Source organism: Hyperolius riggenbachi, chromosome 5, assembly GCF_040937935.1.
Source record: "Hyperolius riggenbachi isolate aHypRig1 chromosome 5, aHypRig1.pri, whole genome shotgun sequence".
Taxonomy (NCBI): domain Eukaryota; kingdom Metazoa; phylum Chordata; class Amphibia; order Anura; family Hyperoliidae; genus Hyperolius; species Hyperolius riggenbachi.
In genome coordinates, this window is record NC_090650.1 from 133,816,224 (window position 1) to 133,843,111 (window position 26,888).

General features: G+C 46.4%; 1 protein-coding gene across 1 annotated transcript in view; it reads right to left on the reverse strand.

Moving 5' to 3' along the window:
* Positions 1-4,724: 4,724 nt before the first annotated feature.
* Positions 4,725-26,888, reverse strand: part of BFSP2 (beaded filament structural protein 2) — a 62,142-nt gene continuing 39,978 nt past the window's right edge. Inside the window, exons 5-7 of the mRNA XM_068234489.1 lie at positions 26,026-26,154; positions 9,705-9,925; positions 4,725-4,980 (exon numbers count right to left, since the gene is read on the reverse strand). Coding sequence (XP_068090590.1) covers positions 4,977-4,980; positions 9,705-9,925; positions 26,026-26,154 — 354 coding nt within the window. The 3' untranslated portion in view covers positions 4,725-4,976. The remainder of the gene's footprint in view (positions 4,981-9,704; positions 9,926-26,025; positions 26,155-26,888) is intronic.

Genomic DNA, 26,888 nt, shown 5'->3' on the forward strand with positions numbered 1-26,888 from the left:
TAGTAAGTGACAATTATTTCCCCTTATTGGAATAGATAAAACAGGATTTTGAGGCCTGGGACCGTCCCTGGTTCTCTTGGTTTGGTAGAATATCCATCACAAAGATGAATGTGCTCCCTCGGTTCCTCTACCTGTTTCAGGCCCTACCGGTTCCAATCCCTCCTCTTTTTTTTTTGCAGTTGAAAAGGATAATTGGTAGATTTATAAGAAGGGGGCGGAGAACCCGGGTGATATACAGGTTACAAACGACGGAGAGGGAGAAGGGGGGCCTTGCGGTCCCCGATTTTAAGAAATACTCGGAGGCCTCGGTACTAGTCCGAATTATAGATTGGAACAGGAACCGCGGGGAGAAGAGGTGGGTGATGATGGAGGAGGAAATGACAGGGAGCCCAATAGGTAACCTTCCCTGGATTCAGGAGAAAAGTCGGATAGAGATAGGGAAAAAGGGGATGGAATTGGTGAGTCATACATTGAACATTTTCGGTAAATGGAGGAGGATTGGGGGAATATCGCCTTGGCCCACCCCCATGATCCCCATTTTCGGGAACATAAGGTTCCCTATGGGAATGGAACCCCTTAATTATCCACATTGGAAGTGGGGACAGGGGCAGAGAGTTAAAGATATATTAGTTGATGCAGAATGGACCCCGATCCAAGAATTGATGGACACAAGGGAGGGGGGGTATATGGACGAGTGGAGATATGCCCAGATAAAATCTTTTGTGAAGAGCCAGGGATCCAGGGAGGCCCTAAGCAGAGACTTAACTCCATTTGAGGAAATGTGTAGAGGTAGAGGGCAAAATAAGGGGATGTTGTCAAGGGTATATAAGATTCTTAATGAGAATGAGGATCCTACAAAAGTGTTGAGGGAGAAGTGGGAAAAAGATCTGGGGAAGACATTTACGGAGGTACAGTGGAAAAAAGTATTAAACTTGGCCAGTAGATCTGCAATGCCCACAAGAGGACAGGAAGCAGGGTATAAGATTTTTGTAAGGTGGTATTACACACCGGATAGACTGAGCAGAATGTTCCCGGGTGCCTCATCATTGTGCTGGAGATGTGGGGAGGAGAGGGGAGATATTATGCATATTTTTTGGGGATGTAAGAAACTTGGGGGTTACTGGGCAGAGGTTGGGGGTATAATAAAGCAGATCACAGGGATTGAGACATGGAAGGATCCCGCACTATTTCTCTTGCACAGTAATGGATGGTCAATAAAAAAATATAAAAATTCCCTGTTGAAATCCCTGATTAATGCGTCAAGAATATTAGTAGCAAGACATTGGAGATCGACCCAAAGCCCAACAATACAGGAATGGATTAAAGAAGTGGCAGAAACACAGGGAATGGAGGAACTAACTAGTCATATTAAGGGGGAGGGGCACCTACATGAGAAGAGATGGCGTCAATGGGAGAAGTTTAAGAATGAAGCGGAATATGAAAGGTTGGCAAGGGGAATGTGAAACGTCAGAAAGACCCCGGGGGGTTCAGTGGCGGAAGAAAGAGAAGGGTAAAAGAAGAGAGGACCCAGTGTATGAATGAATGAATGAATGAAGGAGGGGTGTGAATAAATGGGGGATGAGAGTAAAAAGTAAATGTGAGTAATAGTAATGAATGAGTAATAGAGATGATCAAGGGGAAATTTACAAGACACCTAGGTTTGGATGATCCTGGCAGATGTAGTATGGTAAAGCGAGATGTTTAGAGTAAAGAAGCTCTATATGTAGCAAGAGAGGAAGGAAAGTAGAAAGAAAAGAAAATTCCTGTTTTGGTAAAAGTAACTTTTGTATGCGGCTAGAAGGGAATATCTCTGTCTTGGATCTTATGGATTGATTTTGTAAAAATGGAATGATATAAATATAGTTAAAAAAAGAAAATGCTTTCTATACCCCTTCTGATGTCCTTGCATATCACACACTGACATGCATTGCAGAAATTAGCACAAGGATGCTCAGGCCCTAAGGGCATAGCTATGCATATCTCATGTCTTTGTGGGGCACAATGGATCACCCTACAGTGAGAGATTGTCATAGTGAGGAGTGGACACACGTTTTTGGTTGCAGTTTCTTCATCTTTCCAGCTTCTGATAGTTACTCACTTTTCCAGGGTCTGTATTGATCAAAAATGCCCCTGTGGGGCAGGGGCGTAACTAGAAATCTTGGGCCCCCCTGCAAAACTTTGGATGTGGCCCCCTCTCCCCCCTCGCTTTCTGCACAGGTAAACTGAGAGCAAATGTTATTCAGTTGACTAGTGCACACTTGAATGTGTTTTCCCCATGCAGATAAAATCGGACAGCAGTGAAGCACTGCACGCATTTTCCCTATCAATCACATTCCCTTCTGTGATAAAACGTGCATGTTTTCACACTTACAGACACACATGGGGCTTGATTCACAAAGCGGTGCTAACTGTTAGTACGCTTGTGAAAAGCCCCTCTTCACGCCTAAACTCAGTTTAGGCATGTCAAAAAGTGTTTGCGCACAAAGTCGCGCGAGTTGCGAGCGAAACGCCGCATCGCAGTGCGACGAAAACGGCCCACCCGATGCCCCTATAATGGCACATTGGATGCGACCTTAACATCGCATAGCGCCATTTTCATCGCCCTGCAATGCGACGTTTCGCGCGCACCGCGCTGTGCGTGCTCAAAGTTTTGCACACGATCTGATTTTCAAAACGGTGCTAACCTAGTTAGCACCCTACTTAACACGGCCAAAGTCTTTAGGCGTGCTAACTAGGTTAGCACCGCTTTGTGAATCAAGCCCATGGTGTGCAGAAAACGCATACAGAGAACTGACAGACAAGTGTGCTTCCAGCCTCAGCTTATTACACTCACTCTGTCTATCTCTGAAGGAGCAGAACTGGCTCTGCAGCCTTCTCCAGCATCACTAAAGTACACAGCACTTAGGGAGGAGTAGAGAGGTTGGGGACTGGACACTGTACACAAGATCCTACTAAACACTGATAAGGGACCGTCTACAAATCTTTGTCTACAAAACTTTGTATGATTCCTTATCAGTGGTTGAGCAGATGCAGTCGTTAGAACAATTGTGCAGAGAGCAGAAAGATTTTTCTCTCCCCTTAGTTATTAGTCTTAAGGTAGCCATACAATGGTCAATTTGCCATCAGATTTGACCAACAGATAGATCCCTCTGATCAGAGATCAGAGAGGGATCGTATGGCTGCCTTTACTGCAAACAGATTGTGAATTGATTTCAGCCTGAAACCGATTCACCATCTGCTGAGCTGCCGCTGTCGCCTGTCCCCCCCCCCCCCCCCCCCGCATACATTACCTGAAGCCTGGTCCCTGGCATCTTCTCCGCATTACGGCATCCGCGTATAACTTTCTGTCACTCCAGTGACAGCGGAAGTTCAAATAGAGCGCCCTCTATTTGTACTTCCGCTGTCACTGCAGTGACACAGGAAGTTATACACGGATGCCGTGATGCGGAAGGTGATGCAGAGAAGATGCCAGACGGAAGCCAGGAGGTGATGCGGAAAATATGCCAGGAGCTAGCTTCAGGTAATGTATACCTGCGTCGATCGGATCGTACGCCGCTAGCGATGCGCTCCCTACCCGCGGGCGATTGACGGTAATTTCCCGCATGGAGCGATCGACGGGACCAATCTGTTTCGGGACGAAATCGATCGAAGTTTAGCATTTAGCTGATCGAATCTGCTGTCCATCGGCAGGTAATTGGCCTAGTGTATGGCCAGCTTTAGTTGTCAGTCTTTTAAAACAGGGAAAAAAAACTTCTCTACCCCATAGGCCCCCCTGAGGCTTCTGGGCCCCCCTGCGGCTGCATCCCTTGCAGGATCTATTGTTACGCCCCTGCCGTCGGGTACTCACTTAGGCAGGGGGAAGCCTCTGGATCCTATCGAGGCTTCCCCTCCCCCTGTCCTCCTGTGTCGAACGGCGGCAGGCGATAGAGCTCCCCAAACAGCGGGGATGTAAATATTTACCTTCCCGGCTCCAGCGCAGGGTGCAGTAGCGGCTCTCTGCTCCGAAATAGGCAGAAATAGCCAATCACAGTTGGGCCACTCTACTGCGCAGGCACAAGTCTCCTGCGCCTGCGCAGCAGAGCAGACCCGACTGAGATCAGCTATTTCCGCCGATTTCACCAAGCCCGAGAGCCGCAACAGTGCCCCCGCTGGAACAGGGAAAGGTAAATATTGCACAACCTGACAAATTGTCGGCTGTGCATTTAGTGGGGCTGCAGCGAGACCACCGTGGGATACAGGAGGACGGGAGAAGCCTCGATAGGATCCAGAGGCTTCTCCCTACAGAGGTGAGTACCCCCCAGGGACTTTTATTTATTACAGAGTCTCTTTAATGTGTTATGAGAGTACAATCCTATTTAATTGCCCAAGCCGTTTACCACTGTTAAGTGTTAATGACAGCTATAGCAGCGCACATTATATAGTCGATAGGAGATAATGTGCAGGAAGGGACAGGTGGTGTTGGGCGTAGGGTAGAGGGAGGGTTAGTGTTAGGAGTAGGTAGAGGGAGGGTTACTGTGAGAAGTAAGTTTGGTAAAGTGTTAGTAGAATATCGGCAGTATTGCTGATATTCTTCTTGCGGCTTCACCCAGCGCTCAAATTTCCCAGCACCATTTTCTGGTGGTACAATGTATCGCTAAATAACATTGGCAAATAATATTCTGTTATAACTCTGTTAAGTCTACAGTTATTACAATATGGTTTCCAATTCAGTCCTCAAAATACAGTACGTTTCTTGCCTTTATTTAGAATTTTATTGTTTTAACAGATAATGTACAAAGTTTATATACCTAATAACTTTATTTTTAAGAACTGTGCATTCAATGTCTTCAGGTTGCACACTAATTCGATTCCACACAAAACAAAAGAAGATCCAGGTCAATTTTGGGGTTGCCAAATATATTATGGAATCTTTGAGATTCACGCTTTCTTTATCTTCATTGTTAGGCACTGCCTTCATTGGACTGTTAAATGTGACATCATCTGAAAATACAAAGATAAGAAAGTAGTGGAGGAGTCTACAATGGTAATACGCCAATATTAGAAGCAGAAGGGATAAGCAATGTTTTAAAGTAACATTGAAGACAGAGGAAATTATTAGTGCGTTTATTCCTGTAGTCTAAAAAATGAATGAAAAGTGTGTTTACATTTGGCAGTGCTGTATGTTTTGTATTGCACACACCCAAGTAACAGTATTCCAGTACCAGCATATATGGCTGAGGAATCTCTGGTGGGGCCAAGTAGCCAAAAGCTTTTCGCTAACTTGAACAATGAGGGGTTTATCAGGGTCATCTGGAATCAATTACCACCCATGTGTCCAGGTAATGCTGGCCATACACTGGCCCGATTTACCGCCGTTTCGACAGCAGATTCGATCACTGGGATCGAATCTGCTGCCAATCGTTCGCGCTACACGCCGAATTTCGATTCATTTCGTCCGATCCCGTCGATCGCGCCGTGCGGAAAATTACCGTCGATCGCCCGCGGGTAAAGAGCGCATCGCTAGCGGCGTTCAAGTGCCCGACGACCGACGCAATAGAGCCCGCATACATTACCCTGCTCCGCCGGCGCGACTGCCCCCGCTCGTCTCCGCTCTTCTCCGCTCTGGTCTCCGGCATGCCTTCACTTATTCCTGCCTGGCAGGAAGTTTAAACAGTAGAGGGCGCTCTACTGTTTAAACTTCCTGCCGGGCAGGAAGAAGTGAAGCATGCTGGAGCCGGAGACCAGAGCAGACCAGAGCGGAGAGAGAGACCCGGGAGTCTCGCCGGCGGAGCAGGTAATGTATGCGGCGGGGGGGAGCGGCCGGCAGCAGCACCACCACAACAGATTGTGAACGGTTTCAGGCTGAAATCGGTTCACAATCTGTTTGCAGTAAAGGCAGCCATACGATCCCTCTCTGATCAGATTCGATCAGAGAGGGATCTATCTGTTGGTCGAATCTGATGGCAAATCGACCAGTGTATGGCCACCTAAGCCTACATATTGGATAACTACTGAGAGCTCACATGAAGGGTTTGGCTATCATGATGTGCCAGCCATTTCAAGCATGCCTAAATGGCAATAAAGCTGAATGGAAGCGAAGCCGGCACCATCAGATATGTATTTGCTCTTTAATCGAATAAAAACATGCAGACAGCAGATATGCGACGTTTCGAGGACACAACCTCTTTTTCAAGCTGAGCTGTGCATGACAAAACATAAGTGACCAAACAATCCTATATATACACAACACGGACATATGGCAGCCTATCAGCATTAAGCTACATCATTAACCAATGAAATCAGGTCCTACCTAGTGGACCTGATAGAAAACCACAAGGCTGCCTCTCTGATAGGATCTTTTGAAGTGGAGACATCCCACTCTCCCATCCACGTCCAGTCCCCAGGTGGGGGCAAACGGCTACTCATTACTGGGCAGAATCATGCGGACATCCGTCTCCAGCCGGCCACAACCCATCGGCGGACCTGAGAGGGGGACACTCCGCACTACGTAAGGGAGAGGGCGGCAACCAGCCGTCCACTCCCCTTCTGCCCAGCAACGCGTGACGTATGCGGAAGGAAATCCGCCTATACGCCACGCAGATGTAAATAGAGAGCCTAAGTGCCCGCCCCCACCCGGGGAAAGAAAGCGTGGTGTCTGTTGCCAAGCAACACATGCAGTGTGTCATATGAGCACAATGCTATGTCTCTAAATGCTGCTAATAGTCATTCCTAGATGGCAGCAGCCAATTAGATGTTAGTATATGAAACTATACAGGGGAGGAGCGGATACAGAGGAACAAGGGGAGGGGTAAGGGAGATGGGGGGTTGGGGGGTACGGGGGGGGGGGGGGGGGGAAGGGGGAGGAGGAGGGAGCAATATTAGGTAAATCAAAAGAACAGACAAAAAACATATCTCAGTGAGGCTTCTTTCCCGGGTGGGGGCGGGCACTTAGGCTCTCTATTTACATCTGCGTGGCGTAATAGGCGGATTTCCTTCAGCATACGTCACGCGTTGCTGGGCAGAAGGGGAGTGGACGGCTGGTTGCCGCCCTCTCCCCTACGTAGTGCGGAAGTGTCCCCTCTCAGGTCCGCCGATGGGTGTGGCCGGCTGGAGACGGATGTCCGCATGATTCTGCCCAGTAATGAGTAGCCGTTTGCCCCCACCTGGGACTGACGTGGATGGGAGAGTGGGATGTCTCCACTTCAAAAGATCCTATCAGAGAGGCAGCCTTGTGGTTTTCTATCAGGTCCACTAGGTAGGACCTGATTTCATTGGTTAATGATGTAGCTTAATGCTGATAGGCTGCCATATGTCCGTGTTGTGTATATATAGGATTGTTTGGTCACTTATGTTTTGTCATGCACAGCTCAGCTTGAAAAAGAGGTTGTGTCCTCGAAACGTCGCATATCTGCTGTCTGCATGTTTTTATTCGATTAAAAGAGCAAATACATATCTGATGGTGCCGGCTTCGCTTCCATTCAGCTGTAAAGATTCTGGAGTGTTGCCAGAATAGCCGAGGCACATCGCTGTTTGAACTGAGGGGAGTGCTCCACTACGCTTTCTACATAAATGGCAATAAAGGGCATCATTTTGATTATAAATTACTCAGTCCAAGTGCTTTATGATTATCTCTAGAGACTGATTGCTGCAATGAGACATTAATGCTAGTTACTAGTTGCTGGAGTATAAACTTCATCAAAATTTATATTCAATTTATTTGCAGCTACAAGCTATATTGACTGGTATCCCTGTGATATGGCCCTAATGTTGGGCATACACAGCTCGATTTTGCCGCTCGATTCCCCCGCTCGATCGTTTCGATGCTCGATTCCGCAGTCAATTCTCTTATCTTCCGCTTGTTTTTCTTATCTTTTTCCATTCACTTCAATCCGGAATCAAGCGGCGAAACGATCAGGCAGGAGATCGGACATGATTATCTATCGAGCCATCTTAATGGCTCAAAATCGAGCCGTGTATTCCCAGCATAAGGCTATGGTTGGGAACATGCACAGATGCACCGTGACAAAGGACCTGGTGAGCATCATAGCAGCTTTGCAAAGGTATGGATTAAAATGCATTGCATTTATTTTTGTCAGCATTAATGCTAGAGGTGAACTACCCCTGTATGGCGGAAGGAGGGGACAGCACTATGAGGAGGACTTAAATGCTGCCGTATGAAGGGGCAGATCAGGTGTTTTTGTGGCTACACTTGTTATGGGTGTGAAGACTATGATGCCCACACTTGTTTTATAACCTTTGCAAGATGGCCCCACAGGCTGTGAGGGTCACCAAGCGGAGGCAAGGCAAAGGGTGTGAACATTGGGGGCCCATTGAAGTTTTACTGGGGGGGGGGGGGGGGGGCATGATTTGTAGTTGCACCCCTGTGAGGGACATAACTCAAAACAGGACCGTAAAAGTGATGTAAGTTTCTGTATAGCTTTCATGCAGGCTTGCTTAACCACTTGCCGACCGCACACTCATAACGTGCGTCGGCAAAGTGGCAGCTGCAGGACCAGCGACGCAGTACTGCGTCGCCAGCTGCAGCTTAATTAATCAAGAAGCAGCCGCTCGCGCGAGCGGCTGCTTCTTGTCAAATCACGGCGGGGGGCTCCGTGAATAGCCTGCGGGCCGCCGATGGCGGCTCGCAGGCTAGATGTAAACACAAGCGGAAATAATCCGCTTTGTTTACATTTGTACGGCGCTGCTGCGCAGCAGCGCCGTAAGGCAGATCGGCGATCCCCGGCCAATCAGTGGCCGGGGATCGCCGCCATGTGACAGGGGACGTCCTGTCACAGGCTGCACAGGACGGATAGCGTCCTGTGCAGCCCAGATCTCCCGGGGGCAGCAGGTAGGAGAGGGAGGGGGGGAATTTCGCCACGGAGGGGGGCTTTGAGGTGCCCCCCCCCCCGCCACCCACAGCAGGCAGGAGAGATCAGACCCCCCCAGCACATCATCCCCATAGGGGGGAAAAAAAGGGGGGCAATCTGATCTCTCTGCCTGCACGCTGATCTGTGCTGGGGGCTGCAGAGCCCACCCAGCACAGATCAGCTAAAACAGCGCTGGTCCTTAAGGGGGGGTAAAGGGTGGGTCCTCAAGTGGTTAACAGTTGAACATTTTCAGAAGGTTACTTATAGGCAAAACATGGCTGGCATAACTTGTGTGATTGAAATAATAGTTGCAAACATGTATGCCATTTTGCATGAAAACACCTCCCTTTAAGGCCATTTCCACTGCTGCGGAAATCGGGGCGAATCTGCAGTTTCCCTGGAAGCAAATCACACGGGGAAACTCTGCCATAGGGGATAATGCTGCCGCTGTCCGAATTGCTTGCCTTAGCGACTCGGCCGACATTGCAGCATTTTTCCATGGCACGGCTTCTAGGATTTGTCTGCATCCCGCAGACCAGAAAGTGCCGCTGCACGTCTCGCAGCCGTGTGCGGTGGCTATTGGAAACAGGCCCTAAAGGTCTTCATACTCTATTCAGTGAATTAGGCAATGGATATCTACATGATATCTCTTGTTTGACATTTACCAGGCTGCTAGCTGATGTCTACCTCATAGAGTATGATGGCCTTTAGAGTGAAGAACTATGCCTTACAGTGAAAAGTGTCTAAAAGCAATTATATCATTAATAGGTTTACCATCTTGTTTATTAGTAGGTACCACAATCCATATCATAATACGTTTTAAAGCCACAAACAAGAAAATCTATACTTTAAATGTACCTGTTTTCCACCCCATCCAGGATAGAGTGGTAAGTTGCAATCTCCTTTTCAAGCTGCAACTTGTGGGACAGCAGATGGTCTCGGTCCCTCTGATGCTGCTCAGTCTCACTTTTGATTTCTTCTAGTTCTGCCTCCAGCTTAGTGATCACAGAGCCCAGGTTCTGGAGCTCAATGTCATGCCAGTGTTTAGCATCATGCAGTGAGTTTTCCAACCCTCTTTTCTGTAAAGAAATAAGGGTCCATATGTAATTCACTTTTTCTCTTTAGTTTTCTCCTAAGTGATGTTTTCAAAATTGTCAATAAAATGCCTTTCCGCCACCAGCAAGCATAAAAAACAGAATAATTTTGACAGCACTTTTTTTACCTGCTTTTTGGTACTTTTTCAGTTGCATAGTGCTAAAAAGTTATTTTAAATAAAAGACGAAACATTATCTCCTAGACCTAGTAGAAAACTCAGGAGAAATAGTTAATTTCATATGGGTCATGGTGATAATTAGAATGGCCAGTTTAACTCTGACAGATTTTATTGTAGTTAAGGGTTTTACCACATATTGTAACATTGACTATTGTAGAAATGTTCATAATGCGAATGGCCTAACCAGACTGGGCAAATACTGTATATAACAAGTGATTTTCCCATTGGGTCTGCATCAAAGTAATGAATGACTGTGGAGTAGAGATGGCTCGAACCTCCGATTTTAGGTTCGCGAACTTCGAACGCGAACTTCGCAAACCGCAATAGACTTCAATGAGGATGCGAACTTTGAAAATTACAAACATTTATGCTGGCCACAAAAGTGATGGAAAAGATGTTTCAACACCTGTAGGGGGCATGGCGGAGTGGGATACACGCCAAAAGTACGGGGGAAAAATCCGGATTTTACGCACAGCAGTGTTTTAAGGGCAGAAATCACATTGCACACTAAATTGGAGGCCTAAACTGCTTTAAAACATATTGCATGTGTATACATCAATCAGGTAGTGTAATTAGTGTACTACTTCACACTGACAGATCAAACTCACTGTGTAATGCACCTCAAACAGCTGTTTGTGTATTGACGGCCTGCTGGACTGGTGCGCACCATGGCGAGAGTGCAGACGATAGCGGTTTTCAAGCCCGTATGGTCGCCAGGCTGAGGTTGCTCAATGACAACAATGACTGTCCAGCTGATCGATTTTGGTCTGTCCACAATGAAGCAATGACCTTATTATCTTGGGTGTGCCCCCCCTGACACACTCATATAGCCGGCGGTCATTGCTTCATTGTGATACGCAAGCCCCTTCACCGCGGCAAGGTGACGATCACAAAGGGGATTGACACATGTACATGCCTTTTGTTTTGTTGTTGCAGCTGCAGTGCAGCCAGAAAAATTAGGCAGGCATGTACACACACCAGCAACAATTGTTATTGGTTTTGTTAGCAGCCACTGCTAGCAGCGGCCTTAAAAATTCAGGAATCCACCTGGAGTCCTGGACTCTGTTGGTGGTGGTGGAGAAGGCAGTCAAGCGGCCTGCAGGCAGAGATGCTGTGTGGGGACTGGGGACCGACTTAGTCTTGGAGCAGGCAGTCACACGGCGTGCAGGCAGAGATGCTGTGTGCGGGGACTGACTTAGTCTTCGGGCAGGCAGTAGCCCTCCGGGATCCATACCTCATTCATTTTGATAAAGGTGAGGTACTGAACACTTTTTTGACTTGGGTGACTTCTCTTCTCAGTGACAATGCCTCCAGCTGCGCTGAAGGTCCTTTCTGACAGGACGCTTGAGGCAGGGCAAGACAGAAGTTGGATGGCAAATTGTGACAGCTCTGGCCACAGGTCAAGCCTGCGCACCCAGTAGTCCAGGGGTTCATTGCTGCTCATAGTGTCTACATCCACACTTAAGGCCAGGTAGTTGGCTACCTTCCGGTCGAGGCATTGGTGGAGGGTGGATCCGGAAGGGCTAAGGCGAGGCGTTGGACTAAAGAATTTCCGCATGTCTGACATCACCATGATATCGTTGGAGCGTCCTGTCCTTGCCTGCGTGGACATGGGAGAAGGATTACTGGCAGTTGTACCTTTATTCCGTTGTGCTGTGACATCACTCTTAAACGCACTGTAAAGCATAGTTGCCAGCTTGTTCTGCAAGTGCTGCATCCTTTCTGCCTTTAGGTGAGTTGGTAACATCTACGCCACTTTGTGCTTATACCGAGGGTCTAGTAGCGTGGCCACCCAGTACAGGTCATTCCACTTGAGTTTTTTTATATGGGGGTCCCTCAACAGGCTGGACAGCATAAAAGCCGCCTCACACCTTACGTCCATAGTGTCGCCTAACTCAGACATATGAGGTGGTGTAACTTGCTTAGCGCCTTCATCTTGTTGTAACAATAAGGGCTGTGAATCAGTGAATTCCCCACCAAATAACTCCTGTCAAATGTAGCTGATGTGGTGCTTGGAGTAGCTCTGTTGGCTGCGGAAGATGAGGTGTTATCACGTTCTGACAATCTTGGGAGTTGATGGCACATGTCTTCTTCTGAGCACTGTACTTTGGTCCAGGGCCGCACGAAATCACGTCAGCACGACCTCAAACAGACCTGCCAGGTGGCCTGCCTCTGGGTCTGCCTCTGCCTCTACCTGTTTTGTTCATATTAAGGGGGGGATGAAGTGAAAGGTATGCACTGACTTGACTAATACAATGTGCAGTCACACAGGTACAGTGAAAGGTATGCAGTGACTGGTATTACAAATGTGCAGCTGTCACACACACAGGTACCCTGAACAGGTATGCAGTGACTAGTATTACAAATGTGCAGCTGTCACACACACAGGTACCGTGAACAGGTATGCAGTGACTGGTATATAATATAGCACTCTGTGCGGTCACACAGGTGCACTGAACAGGTATGCAGTGACTGGTATCAATACAATGTGCAGCTGTCACACACACAAGTACTGTAAACAGGTGCAGTGACTGGTATATAACACTGCGTGATTCTGTCATGCAGGTGCAGTAAACATGAACAGGTATGCAGTGATTGGTATTACAAATGTGTAGCTGTCACACACACAGGTACCGTGAACAGGTGCAGTGACTGGTATATAACACTGTGTGCTTCTTTCACACAGGTGCAGTAAACATGAACAGGTATGCAGTGATTGGTATTACAAATGTGCAGCTGCCTGACACACACATGCAGTGAAAAGGTAGGCACTGAATGTGCTGGGTCTGGCAGTGGCACAGTAGGAATTAGCAAGGGGCCAAGGGCGAGCTGCGACTGACTGACAGGGCTGTACATGCAAGTGTAAAAACACCCTAAACAAGGAACTGCGGGCTGCCAAAAAGAACTACGCTGTAAAACTGGAACAGAACCTCTCCTCAAGGGACACACGAACTGTCTGGAAGGGGCTTAAGGCTGCCACGAACTACAAGCCCCCACCCCAGCATGCAACTCCCAGCACCGAGCTCGCTGAGAGCCTCAGTGAGTTCTATTGCAGATTTGAGAACCTGCCAGTCCCAGCAAGGTCCCCAGAGCCTTTTGCCACCTCCTCTGACTTGGCACCCCCACATCCAAGCCCACCCCCTCTAGCGGTGGTTGAGGGGGATGTCAGAAAGCACCTGTCAGGGATTAATGCAAGGAAAGCCTCAGGCCCAGATGGAGTGTCACCAGCCTGTCTGAAAACCTGTGCGCAGCAGCTTGCTCCAATTCTCTCATCCATCTTCAAAAAATCCATCCAGGAAGGCAGGGTCCCTGCATGCTTCAAGAGGTCCACAATCATCCCTGTCCCCAAAAAACATGGTGTCTCAGACCTAAACAATTTCAGGCCGGTGGCTCTCACATCGGTCATCATGAAATCCTTTGAAAGCTTGGTTTTGCCTCTCCTCAAGCTATCCACTGAGTCCCTGCTGGACCCGTTTCAGTTTGCGTATAGAGCAAACAGGTCTACTGACGACGCCATAAGCATCTGCCTGGAACTCGTAAATGAACACCTGGATAGACCTGACTCATATGCCAGGATCCTTCTACTCGACTTTAGCTCAGCGTTTAATACCATCAGCCCCAAAATACTTCAAGAGTATCTGGCTGCCCTTGGGGTCCACCCTACCCTCAGCCTCTGGATCACAGACTTCCTAAGCAACAGAACCCAGGCCGTCAAGCTGGACAAGATCATGTCTCAACCAAGGACCACCAACACAGGAGCCCCTCAAGGATGTGTTCTGTCACCGTTCCTATTCTCCCTATACACTAACAATTGCAGGTCCACTGCGAACTCCGTCAAAGTTATCAAGTTCGCTGATGACACCACCATTGTTGGCCTTATCTCTGGGAATAATGAGCAGGAGTATCGCCACCAGGTTGACAAAATTTGCCACTGGTGCAGGGAAAATGGGCTGGTCCTTAACACTGCAAAAATGGTTGAGATGATCATTGACTTTACGAAACACGCTACCACTCCACCCCCAATCAGCATTGATGGCACGGTAGTTGACAACGTTTCCTGTGCACGCCTCCTCGGCACGACAATTTCTAAGGACCTGACTTGGAAAGCCAACACAACCTCCACCCAGAAAAAAGCCCAGCAGAGACTATTTTTCCTATGCCAACTAAAGAAGTTTGGTATGGCGAGCTTCTGCACTGCCACAATTGAATCTGTCCTCTGCTCCTCCATCCTGGTCTGGTATGCCGGCTCCTCCCCCAGGGACAGACACAAACTGCAGAGGGTCATCAGATCAGCGGAGAAAATCATTGGGAAACCTCTCCCCTCTCTAGATCAAATCTTCAATTCTAGACTGCGCTCCAGAGCTCATAAAATCGCTAATGATCCGTCCCACCCAGGCTTTCGTTTCTTCAGTAGACTTCCCTTAGGCCGGAGATTCCGATCCATCTACACCAGGACCACAAGGCATAGGAACAGTTTCTTCCCATCAGCTGTAAACTGTCTGAACTCTTAGGTCTCTCTACTGGTAGTACCTAGCCTGACTGCACGGCTGCACACTACATGTATACGTGTTCAAATGTATCCAATTGCTGTAACGGTATCCTTTATAGTGTCCTGCTGCTTACTATGTATTTGTATCGTATGTCTTTGTTGTTTTTCACACTAGCCCTGTATTTGCCAAATCCAATTCCGGGCACGGCCCAGTCGTGCTTGGCGAAATAAACACACACACAAAAAAAAATCACAAGAACAACATTAGCTCTCAAAAGAGCTGTTGAGGGGTGCTTTTAAGCAATAAGTATCAGCAAGGAGCAAGCTAACAAGCCTAACAAGAGCTTAACTAAGCTTTCCCTATGTCTACAGCAGGTTCCTCTCCCTTCTCTAATTACTGCAGCCACATGAGTGAGGGAAATGGCCGACGCTGCCTGCCTTTTATAAGGGGGGCTCCAAGAGGGAGTGTAGCCTGATTGGCTACCATGTGTCTGCTGACTGTGATGTAGAGGGTCAAAGTTGAGCCTAATGATGTGGTATAGGGCGCGGGTCGAACTCGCATATAGTTCGCGGTTTACCACGGACGCGAACCAGCGATGTTTGCGCATTCGTATGCGAACCGTTTGGGCCATTGCTACTGTGGAGTGGAGAATCTGTCTTTCCATACTTTGCTTTGCCTTATTTTACTTAACAGTGTAACATCCTTGTTTCCTGGCTCTGGAGCTAAGAGTAAGGAGTCAGTGAGCTCTTATGTCAGGATTTATATTGCTGTCCCGAATACACAAGTGAACTAGTAAAGAGCTACAGTATAATTTCACAATGTAGGTATCTGGTGATTTAAAGAAAAAAAAATCCCAATGAATCAGGCAGTACTTCTGTGGAGCGCTAAACAAGAAATTTTAAGATTGAAGCCTGCCCCCCCCCCCCCAAAAAAAAAATCTAGTTATTCTATAGGTAAAGAGAAATTGCACTCGTTATACAATTGTGTTGGAATATTAGTATGTTGTATGTACAGTATGTAATATGGGTAAAAATTAGAAAAGCAGAAAGTTTCTCCGCAGCACATGGGAACAAAGTAATTTATTGAAAAATTCCATCATGCCCCATTGTCTGTAATCCATATTTTGGTGACATTAAAATGATCATTATAATCAATCATGAGTGAAACTTAAGTGGTGTGACAAAGATGCAGTAGTGAGTGGGCAACACTTCTATAGCAGTGATGGATTACATTTTTAAACAGTAGCTATACAACACTTGCCAGTCCCTGTACAACAGCCTACGGACATGAAATTGGTATGGATGGGAAGTGTTGTGTAAACGCTGATTGAAGTTTTGATCTGTATGAAAACTTTAATATTTCAAAAACTATAAAGATAGAATGATGATACTATATTTGCAGCACAAATGAGGCCAAACACAGCACTACCCATCCATACCAGTTTCCTGTCTGTGCGCTGTTGTAGGGGGATATGGTGATGTTATTGTCTGGGAAAAAATACAGTAAGTACTATTATCTTCAAAACAAAACCAGCACAAATGTAGCACTAACCAAACGTAACAGAATTTTCATTTGTGCTGTTTGTAGAGGGGGCAGCTGCACAGAACCATGGTTTACACCAGAGCAGCATGGTACTTAGTGCTGATGAAAAGTCCCTCCGACAGCATTTCTAAAGATCAGGGCCGGATTTGTACTTTCCAGCATCCAAGGTCGTTGTCACCAATGGCCTTCCCCCTAATTCTCTCCAACACCCTAACTAACGATAACTGGTGGGAATGGACTCCCCTATGTTTTGATGCCCTGCCCCCCCCCCCTTTCGCCTAAGAAGCAGTGCATGCTCTGTCCACTCCCTGCTGTTTTGTGCTCCTGCCTGGAGGCCATGCATAATTCAGAAATGATGCTCATGTATGAGCAGCAATTGTCAAGTACGCACACTCATAACACTCCTGGCCTCGGCTGCTGTGCACATCCATACAGGAGTGCGAAATTAAGAAGCGCATGAGTGGACAGAGCATGCGCTGCTTCTTTGTCCTCTGACTGGCTGCAGTAAGAGCCACAAATGGGACAGGGCAGCGCAATAGCGAAAGGCAAATAGAAGGATCCCATACTACACATGCTGCATAGATGTAATTTCAGGTGAGCTTTACACAGTGACAATTTAGCACTTAGGGCAAGGCAAGTAAGGACAGATATTAAAATAAGTTAGCTTGAGGTTTTGAAACCGAATGATACCATTTTTGGCTAACTAAAAAGAAAACCAGTGAGTCTTTGACTAATGAGCTGCCTTCAGACTTTGTTCTTGTATACAAGATGTTAGAGCACACAGCTATATAAACATTCAGCATCAGAAGGAGATGCATCATTTGTTTTGCAAATATAAATAAATATATACTGTCCTGTTTCAAAACTTACTGCTTTCACTGATGGGTAACAGTACAATGCTCTGCTGCTACTAATTGAGTCAGGAAAGAGTTAAACTGTAGCACAGAGAATGCTGCTGTCATTCCGTAGGAAAAAAGCAAACAAACCATAAATTTAACAGGTCTCAGGTCTTTAAAGGCTCATACACACGCGGCACAACTGTCACCACAAACACGTGGCACGCGCATGTCTGGGCAACAGTTGCCCCGTGTGTATGAGGCGCGCACCCTGAACTGTCGCCGGAGACAGCAGTTGCCGTGCGATTGAAAAGTTAAATTGCCGGCAACTTCTGACTCCGCAACTGTCACTAGTCCACCACGCGTACTGCGTGTGTATGTGCGGACTAGCGACAGCTACCCACAGCCAGAAGGGTGCTTCCGGTGGGGGGGCGAAACTTTCGGCGACAGCTTCCGCCGCGTCTCTGCCTGATGGGCAGAGACGTGTAGACAGCTGTCGCTCAGGTGGAGCTGTCGCCGAGCTGTTGCGGACACGTATCCTGTGTGCTAGCAACAGCAACAACGGTAGCCCATGCGTATGAAGCTTAACAAAGCTGACCAGTAATAAACTATCTGACAGCAGTGAGGGGGAGACTTTAGTAGAGCTGATATTTCCTGTCCTTGTATGTGAGCATGAAGAAATTCACCAAACCCAAGAGTTCTGCTACCTGAGCCCATATGTTTTTCTTCTCACAGCAGCTTGTGTGTCCCCATGCATCATACAGAGGGCGGGATCCTCAGGTGACTACAGAAGCTGATTGTCATTTCACACACTGGAAGTGAGAGAGATGCAGGGATCTCTGGAATTTAGGCAGAACAGAGCAAAGCAGGAGAAATGATTTACTGTGCCGTGTGATCCCTTATCCCTCCAAGACCTGCGCCCTGCTGGCTGCTGCTTTTAATTGCCCAAGACCATGGCCTTTCTGGCCTTCCCAGAAATCCAGTCCTGCTAAAGATACACATACACATTACATGTTTACCTGTTGTATGGCTATAATCCTCTATCTACCATCTGCAGATGCCCTCGCATTTCCATGTTTTATGAAACAGAGCCTAGTGGTCTTGTTTCAGCAGACAAACTCTGATGTGGTAGTCAGTGGAGAAACTCCACTCATTGTCTGGTGACATTGCAGTAGATAGACAACGCCTACTCAAGGTTTGGCTGAAATAATCTGTCTCAGTCAGAGCCGGATTTTCTGCAAGGCAATTCTTAAAGGACTCCCAAAGCGAACCAGTATTATCTATTTTTACTCACCTGGGGCTTCTTTCAGCCCCTAGCATCCATTTCAGTCCCTTGCTGCAGCTCCTGTCCTCAGTGTCCTGCTGGCTGCCCATACAGAGTGTAGACCTGACGGCAGGTCGTCTCTTCTCCTGCATGGGCAATCATGCCCGCATGCACGACCATGTCATCTGACGCATACTGCCAAGCACAGAAGAGATGACCCGCCACCGAGTAACCGCTCTGTACAGGCAGCCAGCGGGACACAGAGGAGGACCGGCATTGCGGCGAGAGACTGAAATGGCTGCTAGGAGCTGGAAGAACCCCAAGTCAGTAAAAATAGATTATACTCGTTCACTGCAGGAGTCCTTTTTTTTTTTTTTAAACTCGTTTTATTAAACAAATGTCACTGAATACATATAAGTATATCATGTACAGGATACAAGAGATTATCCATCAAAGTATTGTTGATACAGTAAAGAGGTATTGATCTGACAGCGAAGGTAAGGATTCAAGTTACAGGTTATACATTCCATGGAGATTCAGTTTTCTAGTGACATAACCAAAGCACATCGGGGTACTTGACAAAAAGATGCCAATCACCCCATAAAAAAACAGTAGATCAAACAAACAAACAAACATCCACCTGTGCGCCAGAGATGCATGATAAGAATGGATTAAAAAGGGAAAAAGGAGAGGGAAAAAAAATAAAGAAAAGAAATAATAATATTATTATTCCTGTATACAATAACCTGTATCTCAGAGGCCAAAGAGGGCATAACACTTGTTTCTGCATCACCATGACCAACTCTAGTCATGGGATACAGTCAAAGGACTATCCATCCACAAACTCCAGATTCTATGGAACTTAACAAGGGTCCCCCTATTTTTATAGGTGATATTTTCCAGATTAAGATTATGATTCATTAGGGATTTCCGGCATTTTATCGTGGGGAGGGAGGGATTAAGCCAGTTAAGAACGATTGTTTTACTGGCGAAGAAGCATGCCTTCCTAATAATAGGTCTGTGTTCTTTAGACCATACCTCTTCGTCTAATATACCAAGCAATGCGACACTGGGATTGGGAGAGATGCTTTGCCCCAGAACCAACTCCAATATCACAAATACATCCTTCCAGAATGCTTGCAATTTGGGACATTGCCAAATCATATGCCAAAAATCAGCAGCATATGCAGAGCATCTAGGGCATGAGTCCGTGTTGGTCCTGCCCATTTTAATCAATCGCTTTGGTGATAAGTAGACCTGATGAAGGTGATATAATTGAATAATGCTGTCATTCGCAGCTACAGAGACTTGGCGAGGGAGTTCCCATACTTCATCCCAGTCCTGTTCATTTAATGAAGGGATGTATTTAATCCATTTATCCAACCCACTTGGGGAAGGTGTGGAGGTATGGTAACTTTGAATGAAGGTATAAAGTACTGAGATCAAACCAGAGGGGCCTTGTGTCTTAAAAATTCCAATTAACGGGTATTTAGACATATGCCATGCTTCTGAACCAAATTGGGCCTGAAGTGCATGTCTAAGTTGGAGGTATCTATAGAAACCAGTTCTTGGAATATTATAACGAAGACATAGATTCTCAAAAGAGCTTAAAACATTGGAGTTAATAATGCCATACAAAGCAACTATCCCAAGATTAATCCACCAGGAGGGATCCTGGAGCAAAAGCAACTCAGGGAGCGCAGGATTATTCCAGAGTGGCATTTCAATCACTGTTTCAGTGAAACCCAATAACACTTTAGTTTGTGTCCATATGTTGTGAGCTAAAGTATGAACTGGAATCTTGCCAATGAAAGGAAAGGGTTTTGCTTCCAGAAATCCGAACATTGAAAGACTGCCAAGGGAGGTTTGGATGTGCTGTTCGGACTTAGGCATGGGGGGGTCAGTAAACCATGTCGTAATATATCTGAGCTGTCCTGCTAAATAATATATGAAAAAGTCCGGGAGTGCCAGTCCACCTTCAGACTTTGGACGCTGGAGTGTAGTTAATTTAAGTTTGGGCCTAGTGCTACCCCAGATAAAGGGGGACATAAGTGAATTAAGTTGTCTGAAGAACTTTTTAGGAATGGTTACTGCCACATGCTCTATAATATACAGAATCTTAGGTAAAAGTATCATTTTAATAAGATTAATTCGCCCCGGTACTGAGAGGGGGAGTTTTGACCAAACTCTAAATTTGGCTTTAACTAAGTCTAACAATGGGTATAGATTCCTAGGGAGAACATCTGTCATTTTTTTAGTAATAATTAATCCTAAATATTTGAATTCGTCTGCAATAATCGCTGGGCAGCCCAAATTTGGAGAAAGGGGGGGGGGGGGGGGGGGGGGGGTTTCCTCGAGAAGTATGTCACAACTGACTTAGGCCAATTTATCAGTAGGCCCGAGTAAATCCCAAACCTGCCGATAATTGACATCGCTCTGGGCATGGAGATCTCTGGAGTGTCCATAAAAAGGATCATGTCGTCTGCATAAAGACCAATGCGTTCCTCCAGCATACCTATCTTAATACCCCTGTAACCAGTGTCAGCTCGAATGATAAGTGCCAGCGGTTCAATGGCCAGGGCGAACAGCATAGAGGACAAAGGGCATCCCTGCCGCGTTCTCCTGGCCAATGAAAACGAGGGAGTAAGTGAACCATTAATAGCAAGATTTGCTGTAGGAGCCCTGTAGATCATCCGCACCCAATTTATAAAGCTGTCCGGAAAGCCATACCTTCGCAGGCAACCAAATAAAAATGGCCATTCAATGGAATCGAATGCCTTTGCCGCATCTAATGCGGCAAAGGCCCAGTCTCTCGGACTATCATTCCCCAATTGGGCCATGACCTGTACACATCTGAGATTGATGGATGTGGATCTGCCAGGCATAAAGCCAGTCTGGTCCTCGTTAACAATGGATAGTATTACTTTTTTAAGACGATTGGCTAATACTTTAGTAAGCAACTTGTAGTCAGAGTTTAATAGAGAAATAGGCCTGTATGATGCACAATCCAGAGGGTCCTTTCCTGGTTTTAGGATTAGCACTATAGTAGCTTCATTCATAGAGGAAGGGAGTCTATCATGATTTAAACAGTGTATTAACATTTCTTGTAATGTTGGTAATAGTGCGGAAGCATATTTCTTGTAGACCTCAGCAGGAATGCCATCTGGCCCTGGAGCTTTCTGATTTGGGACCTCTGACAGGGCTATTTCTATCTCTTCTAGCTTAAGAGGGGCAGCAAGTAGGTTAATATCAGTTTGTGAGAGAGTGGGGAAATCAATTTCATCCAGGTATCCATCAATCTCAGACTCTGCAACAGTCAAGGAGGACTTATATAAGTCTCTATAATAATTATAGAATCTGTCTTCTATCTGTTTTGGATCTGACATTTTGGTGCCATCTGCACTAGAAACATATAGGATATTTGATCTCCCTTCGTTTTGTCTGACCATGTGCGCAAGAAGACTACTGGATTGATTACCCATTTCAAAATAGAATTGTTTAGTAAAAAATAGTTTCCGTTTGGATTTCTCGGCTAGGTGAAGACTAAGTAAGCGATGAGCTTGAAGCCAGCTCAACTTATTTTCCTCCGTGGGATGTTTAGTATACAGCTCTTCACTTCTAATTACCTGTTGAGTTATTTGATCTTCTATTCTCTGAGAATCTTTTTTAATGTACGAAATAGATGATTTAAGGCATCCTCTCAGGTATGCCTTCAGTGTTTCCCATAGATTGGTCTTATTCACTGTCGAGGAGTTTGCAGCTAGGAAGACTTCAAGCTGATCAGGAATCCTATCCGTCCTACCAAATAGTGTGAGCCAGAAAGGATTAATCCTATGAGAGGATCTCCTAGGAGGCAATGCTGCACCAAATTCACAGAACACTGGGGAGTGATCAGAGACACCTCTTGGCTTAAATTCTACTGAGTTGATGTAGGGGGCTATAGTGTCGGGGCCTAGTATGTGGTCTATCCTAGATAGAGAGTTGTTGTGGGCAGCACAACAGCTATATGCTTTAAGAGTAGGATTTCTCCATTTCCAGAGGTCTAGCCACCCAGCAGCCTCCAGAAATAGTGCCAATGTAGTATTTGAGTGACCCAGATCTTTGGGGGGTAGTTTATCCAGCATAGGGTCAATTATCAGATTAAGGTCTCCCACACACATGGTCAGAGTATCAGGGTACTGAGAAGCAAAAGAAAGTGCTTGATTTAATATTGCTGCACCGGAGCCAGGAGGATTATATATGCATAGCAGAACAAATTCTTTCCCGTTTATAGTTACATAAAGAAAAATGTATCGGCCGTCCTGATCCATCACCACTCTATGGGGTTCCCACCTCAGTGAACGGTGCACCAATATAGAAACGCCCCTAGAGTGCGAGGAGTGACAGGAGTGCCGAGACCACTGTACCCAAGATTTATCTAAACGTTTAGAAGTTTCTTTCACAAAATGTGTTTCTTGTAGTATTATTATATGCGGACTATATTTCTTAATCTGTGATAGGACTAGCGATCACTTCATTGGTGTCCCCAGCCCCCTCACATTCCACGACAAGAGCTTAATATATCCTCCCATAACAAAACAGGTTATAAATAGACAGAAGGATAATACATTCTGTATAATGATTCAGAATGCAGTATAGGAGGGGGTGTCCCCCGGCATTAGAGATACGAAGCAGCTTGGCCACAGGTGGAATAACTAGAACAGCATAACATATCCTCAACATGAGGTATAAAACTAAACAGTCATGTCTCCAATCGCAGGTACCTGCAAGGAAAAAGATCAGGGGGAATTGCCTATAATGAGTTTTCATTCAGGCAATTGCAAAACGTAGCAAGGATTGAGAACTTTTAACACCACCATTGTATGCACATAATAAAGAAAAGGATTCTATGCGAGCAAGCTACATCCCCCGCTGCAACACCACCAACCGGGAGAAGAAGGTAAAAGTGTTCTAGCTCTAGTATATCTTGGGAGGGAGTTACTCTGAGGCGGATTCAGCCGAATCTCTACGAGCAGGAGATCTGCGTATATCTAGCCAGTCTGTGGCTTCCTTAGGAGTGGAAAAGAACTGAACTTTTCCGTAATCAATAACTCTGAGGCGGGCAGGATAAGCCATAGAGTACTTAATGTCTTTTGCACGAAGTCGCTTTTTAACTTCAATAAAGGATGCTCTAGTTTTCTGTAGTTCCACAGAAAAATCAGGAAAGATGCTGACTTTCGTGTTATCCACTATGATCTCTTGTTTCTGCCTGGCGAGCTGCAGGATTTTATCCCGGTCTTTACAGTTCAATAAACGAGCTAGGAAGGGACGTGCTAGTGCACCAGGCGGAGGGGCTGTCACCGGTACCCTGTGTGCCCTTTCCACGGCGAATGCATTAGAAAAGTTCTCCCTCCCGAATTCCTTACATATCCATTCCTCCACAAATGTTGATGGGTCTTTACCTTCCACCCTCTCGGGTAGGCCAATCACTCTGATGTTGTTGCGGCGGGACCTATTCTCTAGGTCATCCGCCTTCTGTCGCCAGAAATCTACTTTCTTATTAAGGAGGTCATGCTTAGCTGGCAGTGGCTGCAAAGTGTCCTCTAAATGAGAGATCCTGCGTTCAGTTTCCGTAACCCTGGCGCGCATATTTTGTAAGTCCTGCCGGATAAGGCTCACATCCACTTTGACTTCCTCCAAGCGGCCCGACAGCTCGGCTTTTAAGGCATAGATAGCTCCCATCACTTGGTCAGCAACCTGCTTCAGGGTCAATTCAGGAGATTCTTCCTCTAAATCAGCAGACTGTGCATACCCAGCTTCGGAGCCCGTTCCTGGATCCGACTCCGCCGCCATCTTGGGCGAGGCCTGAGGCTCTATTTGCATCTGTGCGGCCTGCTCCGAGTCAGGTACTGCATGCTCTTGTGCTTTCTTTCCCCCCTTATTGGGATCCCGACTCCTGCTACCCCCTGTCTGCTTGTTCTTAAGTTTAGGTGGGAGAGTATTATCGGTAGTGGGGGGAGGATTCGGTACCTGTTCTGTGTCAGGAGCGTTCGCATGCTTCAGGCCGGCCTGGGCGCCATCTTGGGGATCCACGCGGGCGAATCCTTTCAGCTTGTCTGCGGCGGATTGCCGCGTAATTACAGCGGAGTTTCCTCCAGACATCTCCGGTCAGTACTGTAAGCAGCAGGGGACGAAAATCTCACCCGCAAACGGTCTGCAGGAGGCTATTTGGTGATGATCACGGACGGAGCTCTCTTACATGCGTCCGCTCAGTTCAGCTTCCGGCCACGCCCCCTGCAGGAGTCCTTTAACAGTTGTCTAGGGCCTGGAAAGAGTCTAGGGGCCTGGTGGATGCAAGCCCCACCAAATCTTACTAAAAAAATCCAGGTGATCATCAGTGGTGAGTAAAAGCTGCTATCTTACCTAGGGCACCTAGGGCACCATTTCATCGTAATCCATTTCTGGTCCCCAAAACAGTGGAGAGTCTAATGTATATTGGTTTATCCCGTTCAATCCTCCAATTTCCAATTTCAATCCTCTTTAGATCAAAGAGGTAACCCAGCACATGCTGGGAGGGGGTTGTTTAGCTGGTGCCAACTTGTGCGCTGTACCTTCATCCCCATTACACATACTCCAGCGTAATTGCAAAATTATGCAGTGCAACCTAGTACCAAAGGGGATTCAGTGCCACAGCAGCTGACTTAGTCTGACACTTTGATATCCCCCCCACTCTCTCCCAGCTACTACCATTTTCCCTTCAAACCTAGCATAACCTCCGTTGTTCCAATAGGAATTATCGGTGGGAAAATTTGAATGCACACCGAGTGAGAAATCCAATATTTGAATTCAGCGGCAAGCATTCCTGTAGGTCCATATGAATAGAAATGTAAGCTTCACTAGCATGGAGCAAAATGAGGTCTGGCAATATGAGCTTTAAGTGTCTGACAACATTTTACATGCAGCAATGCAGCAAATTAATCCAGAGTAACTACAGTCAGGGACGATTTGTACTCTTTACTGCCCAAGGCCACTGTCAGCAGCTGCCCCCTTCAGTATAGATATCCAGATGACCCTCCCCCCTCCAATATAGGTAGCACGTTGACCCTTCCCCCCTCCTCCAGTTTAGATAGCCTGATGACCCCCTCTTCCCTCCAGTATAGCTATCCTGTGACCCCTCTCCCACTTCCCTCTAGTATAAGAAACCAGATGATCCTCCCCCATTTTCCATATAGATAGCCTGATGAACCCCCTCCCTCCAGAATAGGTAGCAAAGTGACTCTTCCCTTCCCCCTATATGGAGAAACAGAGGCGCCAACAGAGTAAAAATATCTAAAAGGTTTAAAAGTATTCAGGTGGCGGTGGTGGCCCAGCAACACCCAAAACAGACACGATGCTGTTGGTTGAAGACACGATAATTTATTCACATACTCCTATTAAAATTACATTGCGTTTCACGGGCAACATCCCGCTTCATCAGGCAATAAACTACTGGAGTATCTCACAGCGTGGGGTCCAAAACGTGCTTAGCACCTCTGTGTCCTAGTGTAGTGTAGCCTAGTGTAGCCTGTTGCCCACCCGCCCTTGATCCTGTGGTGCCCTAGGCCATGGCCTATGTAGCCTTGGCTTAAATCCAGCCCTGACTGTAGTATTCAAAGTAAATTTTTTACAACAAAAAAAATATTCTCATGTTTGTGCTGTAAACTAGCTATGACTGTGGATTTATAATGGATTTATAAACAATGTCAACCTTTCCCTTCCATTGAACCTTCATTGGCTGTACAGCAGCCGTACCTACCAGTGTACGAAGAGACTCAGTCTCGGCCTGCAGGCTCTGGATTTTGCATGCAGTATCATGGAATTCTTCTCTCAGGCTCTCCACAATCTCTTCCTCTTGAATTTGCAGGGCTGGCAGGGCTGCCGCTTGCTGTTAAAGTTCAAGAACCACAGTCAGTCAAGGAAAGCATCCCAATATGTAGCAATGTCATGATAGTAGCATTGTTTAAAGCATTACTATAAGATATTATAAATGGGGGAGCTGTGTGTGTGTGTGTGTGTGTGTGTGTGTGGGGGGGGGGTCTCATTTTTATTACATTCAATCCCAGTACCTGGACCTCCTTCTACTGACTCAAAAACTGTGTACTTGAAGGAGAACTCCATGAAGCTTTATTGGACTGGGCAATGAATAATACCATTTGCCATTTATACCTAAATGTTCTGCACTGATTAATGTTCAGCATTCTGATTAAAGCAGACCTGAACTCAGAAAGTCCTCTCTGCTCTATAAGACACCCAACAGCATAATAACCTTCAAAAAAACAAAACATTTCTTTGTTACAGCTGATACAAATCCTAAAATGCTGTAAATCTGCATTGTTTCTACTTCCGGATTCATGGAAGCAGACCTTTTGTTAACACCCTGTGCTTTTAAACGAGCTTGTCTGCCATCTCAGCCATTGGCAGTCATGTGACACAGGAAGAGATCAAATTACACCTTGTGATTAGACACAAATGAGGAGGACAGGCTAAACTCTCTAAATACATACAGAATGCATTTCTCTCTGTTAGGCTTGTACTATTCATCAATCAACATCTTTCTGCTAATGATGTACCATTTACATGCTCAAGAATACAGTACAGAAATATAGTGCATCGTACAAG